The 18,561-nt window shown below is 35.4% G+C and overlaps 2 protein-coding genes across 8 annotated transcripts in view; one reads left to right on the plus strand and one right to left on the minus strand.

The window, feature by feature from the left end:
• Positions 1-18,561, plus strand: part of CCDC146 (coiled-coil domain containing 146) — a 65,961-nt gene that overhangs the window by 13,639 nt on the left and 33,761 nt on the right. For 6 of the 7 annotated variants that reach the window (XM_063396928.1, XM_063396934.1, XM_063396932.1 and 3 more), the window contains exon 3: positions 16,274-16,356. The exons of the other annotated variant lie outside the window; for it this stretch is intronic. In XM_063396928.1, the coding sequence (XP_063252998.1) occupies positions 16,274-16,356 (83 nt within the window). The remainder of the gene's footprint in view (positions 1-16,273; positions 16,357-18,561) is intronic. 7 annotated transcript variants of the gene reach the window in all.
• On the minus strand, positions 1,743-6,754 carry FGL2 (fibrinogen like 2). Its single transcript, XM_063396927.1, has 2 exons — positions 6,016-6,754; positions 1,743-3,303 (listed from the first exon to the last, which is right to left on the minus strand). The coding sequence occupies exons 1-2, from the start codon at positions 6,752-6,754 to the stop codon at positions 2,597-2,599; spliced, it is 1,446 nt and encodes a 481-aa protein (XP_063252997.1). The 3' UTR covers positions 1,743-2,596.

Consider the following 18,561-nt stretch of genomic DNA (forward strand, 5'->3'; position numbering starts at 1 on the left):
GGTCATGAGACAGATATCTAAGGAGCTATCATTACTAGCAATTGCTCTCTTGGCATGTCACATAGTCATTCTGCGTTGGTTATCTGTGTTTTCATACTGCTTCATTTTTTACAGAAAATCAATAAAATTATTTATGAGAATTGTTTTTTATAGTCTTCATGTACATCTACGACAGTAGTACAGCTTTAACAGTGGGACATTCTTGTTTTATTACACCAGAAAAAAACAAGTAATGTTTGCAACAAATAGATGGAATTACACTTTGTAAAACTAGTACACATTGACAGAGATTCATCTACAACAGTTCCAGGCAGGTAATAAGCAGATTTCTGTAACAGCATTACACTTTCTTTTTCTTTTTTTATTTCTTTTTTTTTCTTTCTGTTCTTAAAGAGATGAGACAAAGCTTTTGCAGGTGATTTTAGTCACACTTGCTTATTCTATTAAAATTTATGAGTTTTACAATGTTTCCTTTAAACAAGAATTTAAAAGGACAGTTTCTCTTGTAACAACTTAGTAGTAAAAAGACTAAAAGACCTCTACTTTTTCAAGTAGAAGCTTGTAGATACTGTAAGTCATCCTTAGCTATTTATCATATAATGAATAGGAGCAAATTGTGCATTTTATGCAAGGTAATTAAATATAATCATATACAATTAGATATTTGCTCTTCTAACCAATGCGTCATCAGTTGCTTTTTTTTGTTTTGTGTAGACAACTATTTTTTATCCCAAAATAAATATTCTATAGCTTCAAAACATATTCTCAAGCAAAGATGATACATCTTGCAATTAAAATTTTTCATTGCTCTTTAAAATTGAAATATAATAAACCAAATTACATTTGAATTATCCTTCAAAGTATTTACTTCTTTACAATATATATTAATATTTTACAAATTAACTATTGCCAGTGTTCTGCATTTGCATAACTTATAACCATAATAGTATTGTCGTAATCTTAAAAAAAAAGTAGACATCATATTTATAAAGAATTAGGTCAGATGTATACTTGAAATCTTTCTTTTTACATCTCTTTTAATCAAAAAAAGCTATACCAGCAATGACCACACTTTAATTGATAAAGAAATCGAGTCTTAGTGTAGTTTTTCTGCATCTCAGGATTGGTGTAACAAGATAGTAGAATAGCCTCTTGCACAAATAAATTACATCTCCACTCAATGTTGGTCACTATCTTTATAGAGACATGGTCTAGATATGTGCAATCAAATTTGTGCTCACTATCTACGATGTGAGATTTAATAATAGTATCTCTAATTTGAAATTCCTGCACTATTTGACAATTTGGTTTTTCATTTGTTATATTTTAGAAAAACTTTGATCATATATTCTCTTTTTTGCTTAGAAATGACAGTAGATTTTCATGTTTCTGGGGCTACAAAATGTAGTCTAAAAATGGGAAGAACAGTCTTTTCTTATGTTACAAAATATTTATAATTTTTTAGTTTTAGGGTCTAATGATATCTAGATTAAGAAGTATTTAAATGAGAGCTTGAGTCTCTACAAGAGCATCTTGTAACATTTAACTTACCTAAAGTATTCAGGAGAAAGCAAAATGGCACTGGAAACTCTTTGTGTGTATTTAAAAGCATTAATGCAAAGAATATGGATTCTTATTGATGTGTCTTCCTCCTACCTGTCCACCTGCCTGAATAAATGTGCAATAAAGTACATAATGACTCCCTTCTCCTACAAATGACAAGGAGGAATGCGAGGTTGTGTTTGAATGGAGGAACCGAAAAGAGCAAGAATGTTGTTGTTCAATACATGCTCTCTCCATGTGTACATGTGACACTTAGGGTCATGGCTTAGTGTGGTCTTGGCAGTTCTGTGTTAACAGTTGGACTCAAGGATCTTAAAGGTCTTTTCCAAACTAAATGATTCTATGATTTTATAATTATTTCCTCTGCTTCTAATCAATCCTTGCACAAACTTCTCTGAAAAATCTTTGATAAAGGGATGAAATTTGAGGAATCTTCATTTTCTGTTTTCTTCAAGGCCTATTCTTGTGTCTTTGGGCAAACCATGTGGCCCTCTGTTTTCTAGTTCTTTAAAAATAATAGTTTTTAGTACTTTTCTTAATTTATATTGATATTGTTGTGCTATACCTTTGAAGTTGTGAAGGATAGGTGATGGGAAAAGACTGTTTTAGAGGGACTAGGTTTTTTTCCAAGTGTTGAAAAATTTATATTAGTTACACCTCTGAATTTTCAGGTTAAAATGCAGGTATTCATTCAGACACAACTCACGGAAGACAATATAAAAGTTGTAAATCATAAAATGTGGTATATCACAGTCAGTAAAAGCACCAAAAGCAATGTTTGGAATATTTACATGATAAAACCACGACCTAACTGGTGTTAAGTTTTAGCAATAACTATTCAGTTACTTTAATGCTGGGTTTAATACATTTTATAGGTCAAACTGTCTCTAAAAAGATTATGTAGAAGTATGTTGTTTTGTCTAGAACAATCTTTTGCCAAACATAACTGAATACTTGATTTCTGAGTATAATACTGAGTAAGTAGGATTTGAAGTACAATCCAATGCAAATTAGTTAAGAGAAATGTGTAGAATTACTGCACAAAACTTTTGGGTCTGATCATGATCTTTGCTGATTTAAAGGATTGCCTATATCCAGTGGGAATATCATCAGAAATACCATGCCACGTACCCCAGAAAATACCATTGCGAACACCTTTGTATTTCTTGTGGTAGTACTTGCCATTGAGATTGGCTGACAAGCAGGCATCAAACCACCAGCCAGAGCTGTAGTAGGCGCCACAGTTTCCCGAGGGGTACCTGTCATTGTCCTTGTCTGGGGTTGTGAAGAACTTCTGGTCGTGGTTGTAGTGCCTGCTGTAGTGGAGGGCATCTCCTGCGGTGCCGCTGTAGCCGTGGACGCTCAGACGGTACTTGAGGTACTCATTGGCCACGTAGAAGTGATCATATTTTGCATACTCTCTGATTCCATTGAAATCTTCAAGATCAATTCTCAGCTGCATTTCCTGGCTCCTTGTCAGGAGGTGAATTTTGTCATTGCCTAGCCAAAACTCCCTGCTGAGGTTTCCAAAGCCATGTTTGTAGTCATTCCAGGTTCTGTTGAAGTTGGTGCTGCCATCCTGACGCCGTTGCAGCACTGTCCAGCCGCCTCCTTGTGTTTGCATGTCACAGTAAACTTCAAAGCTCTCGTTTCTGGGATCAGGGCTAATCCTGTAGATTCCATTACTCCTTCTTCCTGCTGTGTAATGGTCAGCACAGTCTCTCTGCATTATTTGTATGACTGGTGAAAGAACAGTTAGTGTTAGAATAAGCATAATTTCAATTTTTTTTTTTTTTTTTTTTTTACCCAGACAGATATGGCATACAGAACTTGCAATGGAGAGAATTTTACATTGGAAATAGTGTTGCAGCAATTTCAGCTGTAGTACAAAATACCTTTTCCATCAGATTTACTTTATAACAGATGTCACCTAGGATCTCTGCATCAGATAGATGTCAAAAAAAAACCCATCTAAACTACATTTTTTAGTCAAAATGCCTAATATAAGGACATTTTGATTATTTGCTTTCCATTTTGTTCTTTTCTCTACTCTATCCTTTCATTATCTTGTATAAATTAACCTGATTTCTTCAGTCCTTATTTCTAATGCTCTGTGTTTACACATTTGCTGCTTTTTTATTTAAATATATAGCTTCACAACCTGCCTAAAATTTACAACTCCATCTGGCAGTATGTCAGAACTTTGTCCATATGGGAATAATGTTAACCTGGGTATTAAGTAAACATTATTTGACAGAGAACATAACACCACTAGGGATGCTTTGTGTTCGTGTTGACTTTACTTTAGGAAGCAGGAAAAAAGTAATAAAATTGTCATATCTCTTGTAGTAATTGAGTGACTCCTAGAAAAATGAAGGGAATGGTGCTTTCCTGTGTATGTGGCATTGCTAGCTTTACAGAAAGGAAGAATGTTAGCATCTACTGTTAACAGTACCTTTTTCCCACGAATGGGTGATGTTTTATTCAGAAGAAAAATACCCCCAGGAGTGAAAATCCATTTTTGATCCACAATGGCACCTAGTAATGTCATTTTGTTCAACAGCTTGGTATTAGAATTCCATATTCTTAAGTGATATGGAGAGCTCGCAGAAGTTCTCAGTTCAATCAAAACCATCATGTTCATTCCTATCGTAGATTTGAATGTTTGGGCGTGTTCATTTGCAGGTTCTGTTGTAATTTTTCCTAGAAAATTTAGACAAACTACTTCTTGAAAGGGAGGAGTGATCTCAGGCTGCAGCAGGGAGTAAGATTCAGGTAAGATTCTTGTTTGCTGGAAAACTGGACATTTATGAAACCACAAGGTATAGGAATCAAAGGCTTTAAAGCCAAATCTAAATCCACAATAAATTCTCATTTATTTCACTGAACTTCTTGTAAAATCTTTGGTGGACTAAATTTCAGAGCAGTTTTTAACAGAATATATACATTTCAGGTAATGCTTCTATAATCTTATTTCAACTCCTATTTAAATAAAGTTTTACTATTATTTTCACAGGATGCAGGAATAGCTCCTGAATAGGAAAAAGTTGTAGCTGTTTTCTTTGCTAGCTTTCATAATGAATATATTGCTGCTAAAAATGCTTTTAGCATGTTGCTGTAAAATATAAGAAATATCTACATGTTCATGGGCCATGAACACTGCCCAGCTTTTAGTGTGAGGAATATCACAAATTAATTTAGTCTGTTATTTAGTCTGTTTTGAAGTACCATGCTTGAGTGTGATTCATTACCCATTATTAATATAACACAAAATTACTCATTCTTTTTGTGAATGTTTTGTATCTGAATGAAGATAATTGATTTGTAGTGATTTTGCCTTATTTAAGTTAATTACTGATATAGTAAAAGCATTACCTTTGGTATTACTTATTTGCTCTTTTCAGAGAAGAATACTTTCAAGAATTTCAGGTGTACATACACTGTACACTTGCAGATCCTTTTATTTTCAACAGAAAACAAATTTTATTTTAATCGTGGATGTTAAGCAATAGGCTTAAAGACTGTAATGCAGCCTGATCTTTCTCTGTTTTGTCTCTCAAGAGTTTTATCTTCTTATATTTGATATCTAAGTGGTAGAATACACTGAGATTCTAGGGAACATTTCTTGTTTTCAAGGATTCTGATATGTAATAAAAAACGTTATGACTTTTAGGAAACCCCTCAATCTTGCCTTAATAGCAGTAAACATTGGAAAGAGAGTATTGGTTCTATTCCTTTATTAACAGAATTAAATAATAAAAAAGTGGGATTTTCAGTGATAACACCTGTTTTCTGTTCTATCCTGCTTATATATTAAATTAATGCAAAGGTTTTAGTGTTAAAATGATGTTACATGTTACTCAGTCTAGAAGTGCTGTTAGCAAGCTTTTTTTAGCTGAGCCTTTCAGATGTTTGCTGTGATGATAAGAAAATTGTTTTATTATCCATCTGTTAAAAACTAAGCATTTTGCTAGACTTACTTGATGACTGATGATGTCTTCCACCCCTTTTCAAGTATCTGCAGTTTTGCAGTGAGAAAAAATAAAAAGGCAGTTTTCTAAGGCACACCTTGAAAAGATTTACCCTTTCTCATCCAAGGAGAAAATATGTATAAGTCACTGATGTTTAATGTCTCTAATGAAGGGTATTATGGTGTAAAATAAAGTTAATTTTTCATGTTTATTTATTACAAAAAATTGTCCTTTAAAAATTAATGTTTTAAATCCCTTAATGTAGTCCAATTCTAGGAGGGACTGAGCACCTGCAGCTCTCAGTAACCCTCTAGTGGCTGCTGAAATGTTTTACAGGAGTATAAATAAACCCTAAAAGACCAGATACTTGTGAAGTTAATAACACAGATATTTGGGTAAAATATATTTTAAATTGTTTACCTAATACTACTGAAATGCACAGAGAGCTTATACAGGCAGTAAGAATTAACAGTTTACATACCAGGTCTTGCTTGCATTGCTGGACACTTAGAAGAACACTTGTTATCCAGGTTGTTCACAGCAAATGTCAAATTTGCAACTTTGCTGTCAACATAATGTTCCACATTGTTCATGTTTATGAGGCTCAGCTTCTCTAAACGACCCTGCAGTGTCTGAATCTGGCTCTTTGCATTTTTTAAGCTCGTTGCCATTCTGTTAACTTTGCTTTGCAGTTCCTTTACTCTGGTATCTTGGCTTTCACTGTTTTCTGCAGTGTTAGGTAGCAGGAATTCATTACTTCTTTCTCTTTCTTGGTTGTCATCTGCTTGCAGCTTACAATCTTGGCAGCATTTCTTCAGCTTGTTTACTGATTCTTTAAGAGTCTGTACTTCTTTGAGAGTCTTCTCAAGCAGTTTGAATTCTTTAGGTATCTGGATGGTCATCGGAGGCAAATTTATCTGATAAGGACAATCCTCTCCTTCATCACATTTCCGATTAGTTTTGAGCTTTATGGGACAAGTCTCAGTAAGTTTTGCTTCTTTAGCATTCTCTTCCTCTTCTAAAATAACTGCAAAAACATTTGTTAAAGCAAGGAGAGTTGACTTCAGCAAGACTATGTAAATGAGGAGCTTCATCTTCACCGAGAAACTAGCAGTATGAGGAAGTGTGCAGAAGTGGAACAACGTTATAAGGGCAGCCTGAAGCCTGCGAGTTATCAGACAGCCTACACTGTTCTCAGAAATGGGTGGGAGTGCTTGCATCACGAGTGATTAATAGCAGAGCAAAGTTAGGTAGTGCTTGCAAGAGTAGCACATTTCAGTGAGTATTTCTGACTCAGAGCTAGTGCATGTAAGCAAGATGATGAAATGCATGTGTGCTGGTAAATTATGCCGTTCAATTTCATTCCTTGTTGTACATGGATTTTCTTTTTTTTGGAAAAAAAGCAGACACAGAGAAAGTAAAAACCAGCCCTTTTCCCAGTTTGAGGTTTATCACAGCAATAGCTTCACTGACAGTCAATCTCCTTTTCCCTCATTTTTTTTAAATTTAATAGATATATAAACTATTTCAAACCCAAAGCATGTTGAAACATATGTATAAGTTTTGGTTCCAAACATTTTTCAGTATAGAGTCACAAATTCAGGAGGATGAACAGCACTTTCTTCTTACTATTTCACCTAGCCCACCTTAAAATAGTTATCTGGAATATTCATAATCTCTGTAGTACATCACAGTTAAAATTCACAATTATCTGATTTGGAGTACTTCTTATTGAGCCTTTTTAAGGGAAGTGAACCTAAGACAGTTTCCCCTTTGATGAATGAGATCCTACTTGTTAGACTAATTGTAAAGGAAACCAAAAGAAAATCCTGATGTTCTGATTAATGTCCCAAATTCTAAATCTAAAGTGAGGCAGAGACCTATGGAAGGAACTCTCATCTGTTCGAGGTATCGCTCTTCTTTTTATTGTGCCTCATATCAACTTTCAGGGTTAATCATATACTTTACGTGAGTGATCTCTCCAAATGAAATACTCTGGGTGACAATTGCCATTTTCATTCTACAGACACCTTTGCCATTCTCATGTGATATCTATGCAGTTTGAATGATCTATGTAATTTTCCTTGTGCCTCAAAACAAGGCCACATGAACATGTCTTTATGCACTCACAGCTCAGTCAAGAGTCAAATAACTTGCAGGAGTGAAGGGTATTTACCCCAGTTCTTATTTAATTAGTCCAATCTGAATCATTTCTTTCCCTAAATCCTATTTGAAATTACTCATAATACAGATTAAACATTAAACAGACATTAGTCACACATATAATCCACAAGTTCACAATCTGTAATGTTGATAGCTTTTATACACACCACATGCTTACAGTACAGGAGGGAGGCTTAGTAAAAAAACCTACTTGTCTAACCCCTGCAAAAATTCCTTCTGATTTCTGCATAGCCCAAAAGTTTAGGCACTTTCTTGGGAGATGGGTTTTGAATGTACCTTTCTTGTATTCTCAACGAACATCCCAGAACCTGCCATGATGCTTTTAGTTATGTTTCAGAACTCCATCTCCCCATCAGATCATGACAGTTCCCCAGCAACGAGGTGAAAGGCACCCCCTGCCATTCAGGTGTAAGATACTGACATCATTTTGGTTTTGTTTAAAATGCATCAAAACTGAAATGTTTGTAAAAGATAAAATGTATGATTTTAATTTGCAAGTAAATTTTTTTCATTTTTGATTTGATTAACAGGATTCTAATTTTTCATTGTATCAGTCTAAAATCAGGTATTTCCAAAGCCTTGTTCCTGTGTATGATTGCTACTATCAAATGGAGGAAAGCTATACCAGCCTCTTTGGGGGCTTTAGAAATAGAATAGAATTTTAAATCCTTGTTATTTGGGAAGCCACATTCCCTCCATGCTCTTGTTTATTCACTTTACAATTAACTCTGCTATCTACTTTGGGACTTGGAACTGGAAAAACCATTCTGTATCTGTGAAATGAATAATAATTATCCTTGATAGACCACATTCCATGTTTTGCCTTGAAATATTTAAATGTATAACAAATATTGTTGTAATTTGTGATTGCTGTGCTACATTGAAAGCCTAAACTATCTTTAGAATTTTGTAACATCTGCCAGGGCAGAAATTTTTGCTTGTACTGGAAGTAAAAAGAAAGTTCAGACAGTAAGGTGAGGAATCTGAGCTTTTCAAACATCTCTGTTCTGAGACATCCAGGACCATCCTTAGTCCCATTAGTCCCATATGTATCTTCCTTTTGAGATATTTACTTCCTTCTCTGGATGAGACTTCAGTAATCCTGCGTTGCTCTGTTATCCTCCTGATTTCATTGCTGGCCTGATGTTCTGCTGCTAGGCTGTCACCAGTCTGCCTGGAGTCCAGAAGATCCAATACTCCATCATGTATGCTTCTCCTACCTGCAACACTCATAATACATCACAGCCTTTTTCTTGTTTCATGTCTCTTATCCTTCCTGGAATAAATGAAGCAAACTTTCAAATCTGAGTTTTTCAGCAAAGAGGAAGAACACCAAGTAGTGTTAAGCTGTGAGATGCTGATGCAATTTAACTAATGGCAGAAATATTGGACCAGATTTAAACTAAGACCTGCTGTTTGTTTATACATGAAATTTCTTCCCAGATGGGCTTTCTCTATATCTAGAGCGTTCTGCATCATACTTAAAACTTTAAATTGGTTAAGCAATCACAAACCCCAAAAGCCAATCTTTTTCAACTGTGAAAAGATCTAACTGAATAACAGTCTATGACTGTAACTAAGACTTTTCTGCTAAGATCTCTGCTTTTTACTTAAAGCTAAATTTCTTGTAGCTTTTAATCTCTTTTGGTCTACTTTTTAAGAATCTATTTTTTTCTTGTGGACTGAAGAGATATCTTTCTCATACAGACATCTTCCTAAAGAGAAAGAAAATAACTGACAGCTCAAGAGACTCTGAAATTCTATTGTAGATTTTGAATCTGTTCACAGAACGACTCCATGATTACAAGGTTAAAGAAGTGATATATTTTGTTTTATCAGACTTGTCTGAGATTGTTTATCTAAAGTTTATCAAAAACAGCATGAACCATTTCCCATGATTTTTAGAGTAAGGTTTTTTCTTTTTCTGGCAGATAATGGAATGTAGGTCAAACAGAAAACAACAAAGTTATGGCTGTAGGTAGATGTTAATTTAACTAGTGACTATGGCAATTTGAAACACAACAGTTTGGCATCTGTTTGATTTCTGGCTTTGTTCTGGGAATCACCATCTCCTGAAGAAGAATTGTGGCAAAATATCCAGGTTTGTCTAAGCAGTTGAAATGAATGCTATGTACAAACCTGAAGTACACTGGGACTCGTTCCTACCAACCATTTTGGTTGCAGAGCTAGAGTGTGTTAAGACTCAACTGCTGCAGTAATATTTCTCATGTTTTCTGTAGACTTCAGTGATTCTGTGATACATTTCGACTGAGAAAGAGAATGACAAGTAATTAGATCAATTTTCAGGGTTTTCCACAAAGTGGAATATATACCAAAAGTGCATACTAGAAACCAATTCTGATTTGAAATTCTTTCTGATTAACTAAATTGTTTTCTTTTTTAACTCAGTAGTCATTCTTCATTCAAGCAGTCCTTATGTTAGCCACTGGATTGTAGGACTACCTATTCAACTTCCTCGTGTGTCTGTGAGAACATATCAGAACACAAAAGGAAAGGCAGTCCCATTCCATTTGATTCTAAATATTCTTATTCAGATACAGGTTACATAGACCTAGTGGCTGCATTACTTTCCTACCTGCTTAAATTGTTCCTTGCTTTATTTATAAATTCTGGCAGCAGGCAGAAAGGCACCACTGACATAGAGGATGTAAGTAGTAGATATGATATTTATATGAGCAACAGTAAATATAACTGTAAACGTGTTATAAAATTCATGTGATCAAAGAAAATCACTCCTTCTGTTAAGATGAGGACCATATTTGTAAAGAAGGAGATCCACAAAACTATGTTCTTATTAATTCTATTTCTCCCATGACATCTGATCTGCCTGCTCAAAATCTATGTATTACTGCTGACTATTTCCTTTATCTGTAGTCATTGAAGATGCTGTAGTTAGTTCAATATATGAAGAGCATAAACTCAAATGCACTTTCAGAGTGATGATATACCAAACACAAAAGCCTCTCCCTTCTATGTATTTTCAGAAGAATTCCTTTCTGATTCCTGCAAACCTGCTCCAATAAAAGCAGCAAGTGCAAGTACAAGACTGTGCTGGTTTCTTACTATCCTGATTTCAAGTTTTGTAGCCAAATGAAATTTGATGACAGCAGGAAAGCTATGTCCTTTCCTGAAATGCCTGTCCTATCAGTCTCCTGTGCCCTCTTTCCTGAGCCATGCAAGACTCAAGTGGCCAGCAGCATATTCTTACCCACTGCACCATCTTGATTGTGGCTGATGTTTATACTTTCTATGTAGGGATTGCTTTTTCCCATGAACTGGGGACAAAATTAATGTTATGAACTATGCCTTGGGAAAGAATTTAGGATATTATTTTCCCTAGTCATTATTTGTTAGTTTTAGGAGGCTCTTCAGCAGTTTATTTTTCATTAAAGGATGCCTGGTTCATCCATCTGTAATTAAAAAAGTAAAATTGTAGAAGTTCAGTGTAAGGCAATACAGTGTATCTACTGTAAGTAAGTGTGTCTATAATTTGTGTGTATGCCTTTACTCCCACATGACTGCATTTGTGCAACAAATAACCTCATGACTTTGAGTGTTGGTATTTGTCACCTAAGTAAAGTGTTTAGGAAACTCAGTGACAAATATTCTTTTTACTTGAAAAGCTAATAAATATGCTTTTTCTATGAGCTTTCCATACTTTCTCTAAAGTCTACTTCCTATAATAAATGTATGTAGTTCCAAGTGAGATGGACACCTTATTTTTGAACTCAAATTACAGTATCTATTTAAAACCCTCAGTGCATTTTTCTTTACTTTCTATCATCGTAACCTTTCTCTAGAATAATGACTTAAGTAAGGCATGTCATGCTCTAAATATCTGCACTACAGCTATTTCTGTGTGTATTTGCAATGTTTCCCAATCTCCAAAATGGAATGCAGAGTTGCATACCAATAACTACAGTTTATTGAGAACTTTTAACAGTCTTAAATTAATGACTTTTATCTTCTTGTTTTAAAATACTTTGAAACATGTGCTGAAGCCTGAAATATTGTTGAGTAGAGAAATTATAGATAATTTTGGAAGTGTTAGTCTTCCATATGTGTATGAATTTGAGACATATTGAAAAATACGTGGTGACTGAATAAAAAGTGTAAAGATTATATTTTCTTGAGTTGTGTTTGGCATTTTTTAAGATTGCCAGAGATGTTGCAAACACAACCTTATAATTGGTTTTCCTTCATTTTTATATGCTTCTGCTTGAAGTAGCTGGGACATGATCTTCAGAATTAGTGAGAAGTTTTTGTTTTGAACTTGCTCTGAGCAGTGGGCTGAACTTGAGGAGGACTCCTCAGTTCCCTTAGTGCATTATCATGGGTCCAAGATTTTGCCTAGATAATTTGGAGATAACAGGCATAGGCAAGCCAAACATCTGCAGATATCCCTAGCCCTGGGATTCTGTGGAGACTGGTATGCAGCAATATAGACAGAAATGCAAGAGTCATAGCGTGGGTTCAGTGTGCTTGTACCTGTTGCCCTGCTTCGATGTTGAAACAACCTCTGAGAAGGTGGCATTGCCTTCTCCCTCAAATTTGTCACATCTGAGCTGTGTGCTGTGTCCAATTGTGTGGCTTCTTGTGGATTTTGACAGAGGAAGCAGAGCTGTCTGTTCAAAGAGGAGAACTTACCCTTTCTCTTTGCTGGATGCTTAACCTTTTATACCTTACATGAAAGAGGTAAGAAAAGCTCTTCAAATAAACAGCACAGAAGAAAATTCCAAACCTGACAAAACAGACTGGCCAGAAGAGCCATATGTCAAGGGGCTAATACTACACTGAAATACTGAGTGTATACAAAATATAAAATGTATTAATCCCTTGATATTTTTCTCTAGTCTATTATTAGGGGGCAAAGAGTTGTTTGATGAGACATTTCAGATGTTTGAAATAGCAAATAAATATAAAATGTTGGACATTCTGTATGTTAAAATAACATTAAGTGTAGTCACAAGGTCTTGTTACAGTTACAAAACCTACAACTTAGTCTGAAGAAAGAGAAAGCTTTATTCCATTTGAGCTTAAAATACATTTCAGTTGTTTTGCAGTAACTGCAAACATAATTAGAAACACGTGTTGGCTACATCATTTCTCCAAAATCCAGAAATCCTAAGCACTGCTGAAATTGAGTCTTTCCTAAGAAGACTCAAGTACTTCACTTTAATAATGATTGTAAGTAATTGATGTTAAGTGGTAATTTCTTGGTGGTGACTTTATTTATCTTCTGTGCTTATTTTGTGTGCTTTTTTATTAAAAGACTGTGAAGAGTTAGACCAATATTCAGAGTACATCATCTATTTGTGTTTATGATTTGGCTGAATTTTATTCATTTCTGAAGAGTCCCAAAAGAACTTTAAGAGCCTTGAAATTTGAAATGGAAAATTTTCCTAGAGTTCTTATTTATATTACATTTCAGTTATGAAAACTTGTTTTGGAATTTCAGATAGTTCCTTGATGCATTGTTTTGAGCTGACTGTCAACAAGAATTGAATATAAACTGATAAAATGGAGAATGCCCAATGCACTTAATGCAGAGTGGGGAGGTGTTGATAAAGTTAGGGCCAGATTTAACTAGTTTTGCTCACATGGATGAGTACCTCATGGTGGGTCCTCTCCTTTCTGTGGTTTTAATTCCCATTCCTATTCTGACATATTCTCTTTCTTATAAATATCTCTATCCACCTTCTTACCTTGGAGAAGCTACTGTGGTCTTAGATCCAAAGATCCAAAGATCTAAGATCCTTAGATCATGTGCCTGAAGTCAAGCTGGAAGGATATAAAAGAAGTCCCTTAGACAGTGTGATAACCTCACACAGTGCTCAATTTTTATTGGAATTTTCATCAGGAGATTTTGAAGACAGGTCTGGTGGGGAACTTTTGGTAGCAAGTGAATATGAACTTGTGGAGAGAAAAGTTTTTCAGGTGTACAGAACAGCTATTTGAGCATAAGTATGTTTTGTTTTTCTCATGGACTCCTATATTGAAATGATTCCTGCTCAGAGACAGAAAATCTACCTTTTCCTGATAGAAAAATATTAAGGATATTTCACCTTTTCTACAAAATTTTCTCCACATTTTTTGTAATAGGACAGAATTATCCAGCACTTTACTTCAGAGGACTTTTCACTTATTGAAAGAAACAAATTTGCTTTGGAACTTGGGTTTGGATTTGATTTTGCTTTGTTATGTTTTGTTTTTCTGGTAGAAAAGCCAGACTTCAAATTGCATAGCAATATAAAAAATTGTAAGAAAATCACAAGGGTAATTTAAGGATAACTTAATAGGGTAACTTAGGGGTAACTTAATATGCTAAAATAAACATAACAGAAATTTTACATTAAAAGCAAAAGATTCAAGTAAATCCAGTAATAAGACACATAATTGCATATTTTTAATGTAATTGCATTTATGGGAGTAAGGGGAAACAGAAAGCACAAAGTTGCCAGGCAACCATTTGTTAAAAGACAAATCTTCCTCCAACTTTCCAGTAATTCTGCATTTAGGTAATCAAAATTTGTTCTGGTTTATTCAGATGATCTGTCAATGTTGTGCGTGAATTGTGGCCACACAACTGTGTTGTGTTCAAAAATGTATGGGGTCCCAGTTCATTGTAAAATGAGAAAGAAAATCTGAGGAAAGCAATATACAGTTAAGTACAACTGACGTGAAATGGGACTGGAAGACTCAACAAGTTAAGAATATTTATCTGACTATATCCAGGCTCCAGATCTGAGATCACCAGTATAATAAAATTACCTCAGTTCTTACAAGGACATTATGGTAAGGACTGAAAAAAACACAGGACTGAAAAAAAGTCATCTTCAGTTGGCATTTACAAGCCCTTTTTTTGCTCATTTCTGCATCTTCTCACTTGCTCTTTTATTTTCAGTGTAGCAATGTGAGGTATCACACAAACAGGATGACTATATCCATGTATGAGCTAAGAAATTAATGGGTTGAGAAAGGGAAATATTTTCTTTCTCACAGAAGACCTAGATAGTATTTTGAACTTAAGTGAACAGTATCTTTGATCGCTGAGAATGCCAAAACAAATATTTGAGAGCTGCTTATCTTTAATCTCATGCAAACAAATGAAAGGCAGACTTTCTATTCTTGGGGTCTCAGGGAGCAAAGATGGTCTTTGCTACCATGAAATATTTTGAAATAGATCTTCAAAAATACTTAAAAAGTTATCAGGAATATATATACCTCCTTTGATATATTGATGTGTATTCTGGACATAGGATTAGTTCTAGATTGTTTCTTCTGCATATTTTGAAGGTTGAATTATAACTGGATTATAACAGGATTTTCTTGGTGCTGTAGTAATTTCACTTCTTATTTCAGGAGATCTGCATAATCACATTTCTTGGCAGGGTACCATAGAAGTTGCAGATTTCACTTGCTGCCCCACAAAGCTAGCCATGGATTTTATAGAGGTGGATCAGCTTACATTTTTAACATTGAATTTAACCTAGTTCTTCTTACTTGTGACCAAAGGAGGGGAAGAAAGGTTTTCTAAAGCAGTGTCACCCAGGAATGGTATGGCCAGCAGGACCAGGGCAACAATTGTCCCACTGCACTCAGCAATGGTGAGGCCACACCTCAAATCCCACGCTCAGTTTTGGGCCCCTCCCTACAAGGAGGACATTGAGGTGCTGAAGCATGTCCAGGGAAGGGCAACGGAGCTGGGGAAAGGTCTGGAGCACAAATCTGATGCAGAGCAGCTGAGGGAGCTGGAGGTGTTCAGCCTGGAGGAAAGGAAGCTCAGAGTAGAACTTGGTGTTCTCTACAACTACCTGAAAGGAGTTGTAGCCATGAGGTCATGTCTTCTCCCAGGTAACAAGTGATAGAGCAGAAGGAAATGGCCTCAAGTTGCACTAGCATGGCTTTAGGTTGGATATTAGGAAAAATTTCTACACTGAAAGTGTGGTCAATTGTTGGAAAAGTCTGCTCAAGGAAGAGTTTGAGTCACTATCCCCAGAGGTATTTAAAAGACCTGTTTGGTCTTGGTGTTTGCTGCAGATCTGCACAGGCATGTAAGGTAACATGTTCTGTTGCCTGGGCATAATCCAGCTTTAGCCTAGCTCCTTTTTTTTTAACCTACTGCCCTACTGCCTGCAAAGACACTTTAAGCCTCAGTTTTGCCAGTGGGTTTATACCAAAACTGAAGCAGTTAAGCAAAGTGGAAAAGAGGTTACTTAGAGCCTGAGTCCAAAGTCAAGACAGAATTATCATGAATATTAATACAGACAGAAAGTCAGAGAAGAAATAGTGCAGTGCAGGTAGAACTGTAGTTGTGATAGAAACATTCTTTATGTTCTTATATTTATGCTTTGAATTTTTATGTAAATAAGGATTTTTGTCTGTTTCTTTGATTTGGTTGTGTATATAATTTCTAATGTCACCAAAGTCTGTATAAACAGAAGGGCTGCCAATTACAGTTATAAAAAGTTGCAGTAGAATGAAAAAGTATTAGTGCTTAGGAGATTTCATAACTCTGTGTTTGCCTTCCATAGCTATTTTCTGCTGGAAAAATCACAGACACCAGAGTAGCTGAGCTGAAGGAACAGTACACCCTGCTGCATGAGGCTGTGATAAGGTATAATATTCCTTTGTAGACTTTTAGTAGCCAAAGGATTATGTTTTTAAAGAATTTTCTGCTCATGCTGAAGCCTAACTATCATTTAAGACTTTCTTACAGTTACAGTTCATAAACAGGAAGCCAGAACACAAGGTTGAAAACCAGTATTATTTAATAGGAACTTTCAAGGTAATTTGGGATACTTAAATACTTATTTGAAACACACCTTTGTTTCCAATACAAACATAATAATATTGGGAATGGATGTACAGACTGCAACAGAAAATTTGCAAGTTTAAAATTAATATGTATTTCAAGATCCTGTAGCCAGAATCATAATGTATGAAAAGACTGACCTATTGAGCTGACATCATAGAGAGCAACCGGAGAAGCTAAAAACTTGTTTCTAAAAAGGAAAATGAAACTATCACTCCTAAATAGGTGTGAATTTTACCTTCTGAGAATACTGATAGGACTGCTAATGGATTTTGATTAGACTCTTAAGCTTCAAAGTAAAATGAAATTTGGAAATTAGATGTAGTAGCTGTGAGCCTGCCCTGCACCAGTTCTTGCTGGAGGAGAGAGCAGAGATCATGCACACAGCCTGATGCCAGGCATGGGGTGGGCATGTGTGAATGGCAGGAGAGAGACAGAGAGGGACAAAGGGAGACACAACACTACAGCTCTACCAGGTGAACAGTGTGTCCCCTGTGTGGGAACACAGCAGTCCTAGTGAAAATACTGCAATACTAGATCAGTATTTATTAATATTTTTATATTACTTACAGCATACCTGTAATTATCAGTAAAATCAGCATAATTATATTCCTGTTACATTCTTGTAATACATACCGTAATATCCACAATATTAACAATATTTTATCCCACTTCCACTGACAGTCCAAATTAAAAACTTTAAGGCAATTCTGTCATTGAAACTAATTTAAAACTAATTCAGGTTATACCTGCTTATTTGGATTATGCTGGGATTTGCTGTGCCTCCTGGCAGTCTGAATAACAACAAGTGCAAAATAATGTAAATTTGAAAAAGGGTTCTCAAAATACTGAAATAATAGTTTTTCTTGAGGGTATCTGTCTTCTAGTTTTGTCTTAATAAAGTGGGGAATTGGGATATGGTACTGACTCTGTGAAACATCATCTGACTTTATTTCAGATTACTGAGATAGATAGCAAATCTTTCTGAGAAGCAAAATTAAAAACAGCACTACTAAATCAGTTCAGGTTCCTAGAAAATATAAGAAGACTTTTCAAGCTGCTCAGATCTAAACATATTTTGTGGGGTTTGGATTAATTGATCAAGAAGGTTTCTACCACACTGGTGTTCACTGAGCTGAAGCAGAAATCCAGTAGCTGCTAATTAGTTGATTTTTAGCCAGTGTTAGTTTGAAAACAATCTTTCATTGTAAAAATACAAACATATTCCTACATGCTTTATGTATTTATACAATATTTTTTATACAGGACATTCATTACTGTGAAGGCAATCCCTTTGTGTGTATAGCAAGTGGAATAGGGCCTGAGTTTAAACAGGACTCAGCTGTCCTTTCTGTCACACTTAAAACCACCCCTAACAGAATGCACCAAAAGCATGAAAATGTTAGATGGTAGATTACATCTCTCATTCTTTCCATCGTTCTCACAGGAGTATGAAATGGCCATACTTCTGTAAGAAAGTGGATCAGAGAGCATGATGTCCTGTTCTGTATTAGATGTAGTTATACCAATGTGTGAACGAGCACTGATTCCCACAGACAAATTTCTCCTACTGCTAAAAGGAAGCAAGGGAAATCAATTACCAAAAATCGATCATGATCTCCAGTTTTAAGGACATCAAAATTGGGATTCAGACATCAAAAGTGGAATTCAGTTGTCCATACGTTAACATCAGTAGACATGCTCATCTGAACAAGGTACCAAGGGTCCCTTAACAGTCAGTAGAAAAAAATAGGGACCACACTTTTCTTCCTTATTCAGACATCTGCAAGGGTCTGATTTTCTCCATCTGTATGAACTGTGCTGGTGGTAAGTGCAGTATGTGTGTATATTCTCTTTCTGCAAAGAACCCTTCAACAATCAATACTGCTTTTTTAATTGTTAGTTCTTCACACTATCATGTGGAATAAGTTCTGTGGATTAAGAACTTATTTTTTCACCTGTTACAGTTGAATTCAATCCCTTTCCTAATTAATGCCCATCTGTCCT

The sequence above is a fragment of the Prinia subflava genome, chromosome 4 (genome assembly GCF_021018805.1).
Source record: "Prinia subflava isolate CZ2003 ecotype Zambia chromosome 4, Cam_Psub_1.2, whole genome shotgun sequence".
Taxonomy (NCBI): domain Eukaryota; kingdom Metazoa; phylum Chordata; class Aves; order Passeriformes; family Cisticolidae; genus Prinia; species Prinia subflava.

Excerpts from the sequence above, each read along its gene's own strand:
- FGL2 (XM_063396927.1), bottom strand. The coding sequence starts at position 6,754 with ATGCAAGCACTCCCACCCATTTCTGAGAACAGTGTAGGCTGTCTGATA. Across the intron at positions 3,304-6,015 it reads AGCAATGCAAGCAAGACCTG|TCATACAAATAATGCAGAGA; the intron begins GTATGTAAACTG and ends TTCTTTCACCAG.